Source organism: Sphaeramia orbicularis, chromosome 13, assembly GCF_902148855.1.
Source record: "Sphaeramia orbicularis chromosome 13, fSphaOr1.1, whole genome shotgun sequence".
NCBI classification, from domain to species: domain Eukaryota; kingdom Metazoa; phylum Chordata; class Actinopteri; order Kurtiformes; family Apogonidae; genus Sphaeramia; species Sphaeramia orbicularis.
This window is the reverse complement of record NC_043969.1, coordinates 28,713,650-28,722,530: the sequence shown is the minus strand read 5'-3', so window position 1 is coordinate 28,722,530 and position 8,881 is coordinate 28,713,650. Positions and strand designations below refer to the sequence as shown.

General features: G+C 39.2%; 2 protein-coding genes across 2 annotated transcripts; one reads left to right on the top strand and one right to left on the bottom strand.

Moving 5' to 3' along the window:
• The first annotated feature begins 422 nt into the window (after positions 1-422).
• srprb (SRP receptor subunit beta) lies at positions 423-4,565 on the top strand. The gene is made up of 7 exons (XM_030152308.1): positions 423-635; positions 981-1,075; positions 1,161-1,243; positions 1,336-1,413; positions 1,554-1,689; positions 1,785-1,840; positions 3,320-4,565. Exons 1-7 carry the CDS (start codon positions 467-469, stop codon positions 3,528-3,530), a joined length of 828 nt encoding a protein of 275 aa, XP_030008168.1. The 5' UTR covers positions 423-466; the 3' UTR covers positions 3,531-4,565.
• Positions 4,566-4,588: 23 nt separating this feature from the next.
• On the bottom strand, positions 4,589-8,797 carry wdr53 (WD repeat domain 53). Its single transcript, XM_030152307.1, is given in 4 exon segments — positions 4,589-6,171; positions 6,933-7,150; positions 7,153-7,427; positions 8,737-8,797. Coding segments are annotated over 3 exon segments (1,164 nt in total). The 5' UTR covers positions 7,421-7,427; positions 8,737-8,797; the 3' UTR covers positions 4,589-5,493.
• Positions 8,798-8,881: the final 84 nt, after the last annotated feature.

Here is an 8,881-nt window from a genome sequence, read left to right as displayed (position 1 = left end):
GACAGCTTCATTATTCTGATGCACAACTGAAGATGTACGTTTTCGACTGCATGAGTTTGACCCATTTTTTTTATTCATAAATTCATTTAAATAGGCCATACACAGGCAATCTCATAAATCTAGATTAAGCATTGCCAAGTAGGCTAACTAAAAATTTAATTTAGCCCACCAATCATATATAGACTATTATTGTCAGTGACGTCACTAACAAATTATGTGGTATATTTATTGTACTCCTAAGGAAAATTGAACTTTAATACTGCTGATCAACGGAGGCACACAAGTGAAATAAAACATTTATTTCCCAGATTTTATTGAGGCGCTTCTCCTATACAGTTCTGAACTAGCCAAGACACCACTGTGGGATAAAGCGTGCACTGTGAAGCAGCGCCCTCTGGTGGCAGAGCCTGTAGGGTGCAGACAGAAGGGAGACGTGTCCCAGTCTCATGTGAGCTGAGCCGGACGGATGGAGGCAGACAACCCAGGCGGCAATATGGGAGAACAGACAGACGTAGAAATGACAGAAAACCCTTTTGAACCGTACATTGAGTCTCTGCGTGAGCAACTGGAGCAGCAAGACCCCGTGTTTCTGATCGGAGTGATCGTTGCTCTGGCGGTTGTTATCATCACCTGTGGTAAGAAATTGCAAAAGTTAGCATGCTAACATTAGCTTAGCAGGCTAGGCCTATGCTAAGCTCAGCGTAATTAGCTAAGCATACGCTAATTGGATAGCAGTTTAGCCAGCAGGGTGTAATAGTTTGTACTTTATCCCACCGTTATAAAAAAAATAAAGTGGAAGAGTCCTTCATAGTTTTTATCAAGCTAAAAAGTCAGCTAGCTAACCTAACCTGAAAGCTAAAGCAAACTTCAGTAGATGTTAGAACAGCACATCCTCGTTCATGGTCAATGAGAAATTATTATTATCGTGTTGGAGGGAACATGCCAGTGACCACCTAAACCTTTCTGTGGCTGTGTTTCAGTTTTCTTGAAGTACTTTCTCACCAGTAAAACAGTGCGCAGTGCTGTGCTGCTGGTCGGACTGTGTGACTCCGGGAAAACTCTGCTCTTCAGCCGGGTGAGCCACGTTGGTCATTAGGATGCTCAGCTGATCTGCACTTCATGTTAAATACTAACTTCTTATAATTTTATGATTTTTGCAGCTGCTGTCAGGAAAGTTCAAACGAACACAGACCTCGATCACCGACAGCAGTGCTCCGTACAAAGCCAAAAAACGACAGGGTGAGTAAAAGTTGGTATTGTAATTTGACATTATGTGTTATGATGTTATAATGAGTGTGTCAATTTCTCCCCTTCTGTTTCCTGTGTTCAGGGAAGTACCTGGACTCTCATAGACCTGCCTGGACATGACAGCCTTCGACCTCAGTACTTGGAGAAGTTCAAGTCTGCAGCCAGGTGAGTGCAGATGTCATGTGTGAATATCATACAGTATTACACTTTGCCTTGTCTGACCTGACTATTATGAACTTTACCTTACTTTATGTTATGACATCTTTGATCTTATCATCACATCTCACTCTGATCTTTTTCTTCAGAGCGATATTGTTTGTTGTGGATAGTGCTATCTTCCAGAAAGAAGTGAGAGACGTGGCAGAGTTTCTGTATGTGCTGTTGACAGACAGTGTGATCTCGAGAAATGCCCCATCTCTAATGGTGGCATGTAACAACAAGGTAAAACTTCCCTGCACTGCCTACAAAAGAAGCTGACTTCACTTAAAATGGCATGTGTTGTGATTTAGTTATTCACTGATCTGTTTCTTTAACAGATATCACCATGGCAAAATCAGCCAAACTTATTCAGCAGCAGCTGGAAAAGGAAACTGTAAGTATTTCTGTATGATAAACTTCCAAATTTGGAGAATCTCTGTTCTCTGTTATCTAATCATTTCCAGTAGTAGTAGGCAACTGATAAAACCACCAGACACTGCCTCGCACTGAGAGACAGACAGTCTGAGATAGCTGATCGGATACTAAACAATTAAACCGATTTACTTTTAACTTTAAAGTACATTAAATGTCATTTTGACAGATTTTAAAAAATTGATTGGAAAATGAAATTAGCAATCATTACATTGAATTAAATGCAACCTCTAGAGGGTGTTTGTATGTATGGCAACATTTAAAGTGTGTACTTTTCAAGTGCGAAAAGGACAAAATGACTTTATATGATATGTGACTTGAATTGGCATGTTATATAAAGATTCCTTATCTTAGAAGTTGTAGGCCTGTTCTAGCTGATGTTAAAAAGGAAAGGTCTTATGCTCGTTAAAATCTGTAAAAGTTTTAGATTTAAATTGTTCAGATCGTTTCTCTTGTTTTAAAATCCTATAATCTCCGGCTGTAGAACCAGTAAATGTATGTGAGAATAAGAGGAGAATCACTGAGGCTCTGGAGAATGGTACACATGACATGCTGCAGCGAGTGTGGCAGGAAACTCCACTACCGACTTGATGTGTGCCGCGTCACAAGCGGCGCACACATTGAACATCTGTAATAACTTTGGAACATTATAAAATGACCATCCCCCAGAATTTTCGTTTGAAATTGTAGAATAAAACATTTATGTCCAAAATAAATCCTATTAAGTTTCATTTCTCCTGACCTTGTAGTCACTCCGATATGGACATCTCAGATAATGGAAATTTCTTTGGGACACCTCTGTATTTTTGAGCGCTCAAGTAGTTTCCATATGTTTTGTGATTATTTCATACAGGGTTCATGTAGTGCAGTGACCAGGAGGACTCATTGTACTGTTATTTTAGATTGGACAAAGAGCAAGAAAATAAAGAAAACCTTTCATAAACTAGATCTATGGCAAATGGGTTATGGCATTACAACGTATTTGTTTTGTGAGTTTTTGCAGTACATTTGTAAATAGTGTGGGGACTGAGCCTTCACTGCAGCCGTCCCCACCCTGTGGAACTCACTCCCACAAAACATCAGGAACTCAGACTCAATACAAAACTTCAAGTCCCTACTCAAAACTGACCTGTTCAAACTTGCATTTTTTTGAGCCTCTTTTTTTTCTCTTTGTTCTTTTTGTTGTGTTTGTTTGTGAAGCGTCTTTGAGTGTCCAAAAAGCACTATATAAGTGTGATATATTATTATTATTATTATTATTATTATTATTATTATTATTATTATTATTTATCGTGCATATTGTCAATCTGATGTTCTCTTAATTTGGTGCTTTGTCTATTGACATGAGTTTTCTTAAGCTCTGGATGTGCTGAGTCTCCTGGTCAATGTCGTTTTGCCCTCTTTGTTTAAAACCATACACCTGCTTTCTGATTTGTCATAGCAACACTTTGCGAGTGACACGTTCTGCAGCATTGAGCTCTCAGGATGGCTCTGTTGGCGGCAGTGTGTATCTGGGAAAGAAAGGCAAGGACTTCGAGTTCAGTCAGCTGCCCATGAAGGTGGAGTTCCTGGAATGTAGCGCCCGTGGTAGCAAAGGTGAAGAGGGTGAAGCCGACATTGAGAATCTGGAGAAGAGCCTGGCGAAACTGTGAAATCTACAGCTTGATGTATCCAGTGCAGAAAATTTGCCTTAGAGGCGCAGACCTCAGATCAGATAACCTCAACACTGTCACCTCAGATCTTAGGAGACGGTTTCAATGGGGATGTGTAACTTTAACCTCTTATTCAGTGAACACGGTCTTGTCTGTGGCGCCTGTCAAGGGCAGAACCTGAAAGGACATTAAAGGTGAATGAACGTTGACATATATGGTGAAAAATATCACACTATGAAAATAATTTTGGATATTGTGGAAAGTGTTTTTGTACAGTTGCTGTGCAGTGCTGAGAAATTATTTGCTTTTCAGTGTAATTTTTCCTATAACTTATCATCTTAAAGTGACATGGTTTAGTGAAATACTTATTTCAGAGCCTTTATTGTAAACTTCAGCAATTGCTGTTCATTTTGGCAGATTAAAATAATTCTGAGCTTTTTCTTTTGACTGAGGACCTGACAATCGCCATTTTAATTTTAATTTGTCTCAGCAAGTCTGACTTGGAGGCTGCTGTGTGAAAACAGGTCATGCACGGACAGACTGCCTTGTGCCTTTTTCTGGTGTTCTTGTAAAACACTGTTTTGCTTGTTTGAAAGTCAATGCTAGTTTTGTGTGAAGTGTGTCTGCATTTGCAATGAATGTATGGACTGATTGTAGTCATACAGAAAGTGTTTTTGTGTATAGTTATTTGGCTTGTTTAAAGAACTGATGATAAAAAGGTTTTGATGCTTTAAAGTAATTAAAAATAAGTTCAAGTTATATAAAAATGTTCACTTAAATTTCAGCAAAAGAGACAGTTTGTCTGGTGTGGTAATGTATGAGGAAAATAAATGACACATCAGAATTGTGCTGCTTTAAAGAGATCAAAAAGTATTATTTTCAGTCTGGCACATGGTTTGGATTGATGTGTGTGTACCCAAATCCACCACAGACAATTAAACATGAAAAGCTAATTTTCTTGGTTTAATGTGGTAGTTTTATAGTCCACAAAAATGCTTGTATTGCAGATTAAATTAAAAGGAATCCAGTGTCAAACAGCAAAGTCTTTTTTTTAAAAAAAAGATATAATTTTTATTGTATCACGCACACATAACCACTGAAACAAATCAAACATGAAGGCTTATAATGAATAACAAAAATAGATACTCCAGAAAATGAAAAAGCTGGTTGCACATATCAGATTTCCAGGGAGGAAAAGCATCTTACTGTAAGTGGTTACAGCGTTTCTATAAGTCAGAAGTAGAGGTACTTCTGATGGGAGGTGTGCGCCTTAAATTTTCTTAAGCAGTTACAGTTTAGGTGTAGTACATTGAGGATCTGATCAGTACAAACAGTTGCTCAGTGGGTGTTTGCAGCCGTTTTCAGATTCATCTTCCAGTTCTATCAATGTAAAACTAGAAAAACAGTGCAACATCTTCATAAGGGCTTATCTATACTGTAGTAAGTTTTATTATAAGCAACTAAGCCATTTTGGACACCAAATCAATATGGAGATTATTATAACTAACACTTCCTAGATCTGATGGTTGGAAATGTTCTAAGTGGACCTTCTTTACAACTCTGTTTTTAAGCTTTTTGCGGCTTTATCTGCTTTTGTAAATGTGCAGTTGTACACGATAACAATAATGGTCATAAATTAAGTGGAATTATGCATTTTTCATTGAAAAATACATTTTTCCTTGAAGGATGAAAACCAAATCCAAACCATTATCTGAAATGATTACAGAGTTTGCCAGACAAATCAAATGTTGTCTGGGATGACCTCTAAATGCCATGACCATACAACTACCCCATCACAATCATAACCTGTTTAACTTAAAAACTATTCTTATGTCAAGTATCGTTTACACTGAAATTCCACAAAGTGACACCCTCATTTTGTAAAAGTAACATGCACAGGAGTGCATCCAAAAACATCTCATTAATGCACTTCAAAACTGCATCTCGGTATAAAGCAGACAGTCTACAGTTGTGTCAGAGAGTAGACAGTCAGACTGGAGCTCTGATCTGCCACCACCACACTGGGCTGTCCTTTCAGCTCAGTGGGACACAGCCAGTTCACCTTATCCCCATGGCTGATTCTCAGTTTGGGTCCAGACTTCTCTGTCACTTCTTCTACCCCGGCTGTTGCTCCGTCTTCCACTTCAGCTTCCTCCTTCTCTTCTTGATCCGTCAGTGGGGCTTTTACCTTCTCCTGGGACTGTTCTTTGTTTTTTGCTTTGCTTTTACCCTTCTTGCGTCTGGCTGCAGTCACCTGAGATTTGTTTATTGCTTCTGGAGCCACCACCGGGTGCTTACTGAGGTCCCACAGGGCTACTTGGCCATCATTCCCTCCAGTGATGAGCCAGTACGGGTGAGAAAGGAAGCTAATGAAGTGGGCCTGCGATGCTCCCTGACTGTGGGCTTTGACTGCTCCCTGCTGCTCCAGTTTAGAGCCGCTGCCAATACGCATCAGGTGGACCCGCCCATCCTCTGCTGCACATCCCAAAATGTTTCCACAAGTTGCCACTGAGGCACAGTGGATCAGGGGTGGATTGAATAGTTGACCGGGACGCTGCTGGTGGTTGTCCTCTTCCTCTGCTGCATCCTGGAGGTTGAGGGTCCAAAGGGGACGTGTCTTCTGAAGACCCCAAAGCATCACCTGAACAGCGACAACAAAATGTGAATAAATCAACAAATATACAAATTGTTACAGTTAATGAAAGCTATCAGTGGAAAAATGGCTTCATCAACAAATCATGTCACATTTTAAAAAACACAACAAACAACTAAATAATTGAACACAAACTAAAGTAAAATGGAATTCCAGGTAAAATGATCTTGATTTTCCCACTGAAATTTACTGATTCAAAATTGGTTTGCACAGGGTTGGATCATCAGTAAACAATATCTTGGTGAATCAGTTCATTTCACCTTCAATAAATCAACAATTTTGTCACACAAAACCTGAAAAATTAAAACTAAATAAAAACTCTACTAAAATTAGTCACTTCCTCAAGGTAAAATTAAAGCCACTTACGCAATTGCAAAGTAAAACTAGTGAAATCAAAAACACTAAATGAAATATGAAATAAAACTAAAAACTTGGAGTAATTATAATACATGGCGGATTTCTTTAGAGGTTTGTGAATTTCTCAATTTAAAGATGAATCACAAATACCTTTACTTGTAATGATCTGTAGAAGGGTTTACGTTTTGTTTTTGTTTTATTTATTTACTTAATTTTGTCACACAGATACTAGTGTTGAGATGATGCTGCTGCTTAAGAATGCTGTATATTGATGCAGTCTTTTGAAAGAACTTCCTAAAGAAGAGGGAGTTCACTGAATCTTACTCAAACTGAATTGCAACGCCAGCGAATATTGAGATTTGTATATTTGCTCTATCTTCACTCTCCCTTACCTGCATGTCCAGTCCTGCTGACACCAGGTTGTTTGGCCTGTGAGGTCGGAAAGCAACAGAGGAGCAGATGTTAGTGTGTCTGCGAAGAGTCCTGCACGCTTTTCCTCCAGGAAGCTCCAGAACCCGAACTGCTCCGGAGTCATCAGCCACTGCCAGGGCGGAGCCAGTCTCATTCAGTGCCAATGCATTGATCTCCTCCTCCCCTGCACCCTGAAACTCTCCACAGTGCTTTTCAGGTTTCTGGGGTCCAGTACGCTCACTCTGTCTCCATGTGACACATAGAGCTGAGCTGGAGCAACAGGTGAAAATACAACACTTGTACTGTCGTCTTCACCAGGAAGGATCACATGGCCTATGATGGTTCCCTCTTGGCTCCAAACAGTGACTTCTCCCCCCTCTGAGCCTGAAGCAAGGAGACCCTCAGGACCAGGAGCCCTCCCAACACACAGGATGGATGCGGAGTGGCCCTCACACCACTGCCTGGCCATGCTGTCCCTATGAAATGTCACATCACATGGGGAAGATTGACAAGCTGTTGTCAGTGGTAAAGGAATATGATACTTTTCTTTAAAGTATTAAAACTCCATTGTGAAAACAGTCAACTATAATTAAAGGCTCCAAGTATTATGTAAAAATACTTTAAATATGAAGAGTAACAGTAGTCATTGTGAAGTAAAATAATCCCTATAAGTCTTTAACTACTATATATATGATGTTTTCTGGATTCATATTCCTCCGTCTGCGTTGTTACATCATTTACTTTTTTTTTTTTTTTTTTTAAATTGAGCTCACTTACAAAATATGAATTTAATGAGTCTATGGCAATGTATTTATTCTATAAGGTCATACCAGTAATGTTGTTGTCCTGTGAGAGCCATCTATCTCTACAAGGACATTTATTTATAATTTTTTTTCTATAATCTCAGATTTGTGGCAATGCATTTTTACCTCCGCCAAGGAGGTTATGTTTTTGCCGGCGTTGGTCTGTCTGTGTCTGTCTGTCTGTCTGTGTGCAACATAACTCAAAAATTTATGGACGGATTTGGATGAAAATTTCAGGAAATGTTGATACTGGTACAAGGAACAAATGATTAAATTTTGGTGGTGATGGGGGGGCACTCATCTGCCTTGGCGGAGGTCTGAACTCTCCGAGTGCTTCTAGTTCAGTAAAGTTTATATGATAAAGTATGGTAAAGTAAAGCTGGACAGTTTTTTAGAAGGAACACTTCATTATTTAGCTAGCTGATCACAAACATTTAAAATCAACACACTGAAGAGATAAACAGTTTTCACTGGAGAAGAAGGAAGATGAACATTTGGAATCTGAGATAAGCCGTTGGTTAAACATAATGAATGAACACTACAGTAGCTGACTCTGGAATGACAGAAAAACATGCATGAAATGAAAACAATCAACCATGCATTTAGAAAAGATACAATCCGTTTTTGGCATCTTGGTCGGACAGGAAAGTACCTTAGTGATTAACTAAGTAGTGAGACTTTGTGAAGTGTGAATATTTATGTATGTCTTTAACACAAATTGTTGAAGGACATGAAGCTACAGACGGTGGCCCTCACATTTTCTCCCAGAGAGCCGACTTGAGTAAGCCGATGTTCTGAAATCAACTAGACAACTCTCAAACCAGTAACTAGCGCTGCTAACTGGTTAGCATTTAGCACACAAGTAAACATGTAATTATTTGATCGGTTTTACAGCTATAAAAACACACTGCTGTGGTTTTACTTATTAAAATACCTTTCGATAGTGTTGTGACATGAGTGCAATACAAGAAAAATACGGTACCTCTGAAAGTGCTGTCCAAACTTCAACAAGCTACCATGTGGGACTGTCGATTACTGATGACGTCACACACTGAATGCTAATGGAAGTATAGGGCCCGGGTTAATTCTGACAGGCATTTTTTCAGTCATTTTAAAAACAACTCCAT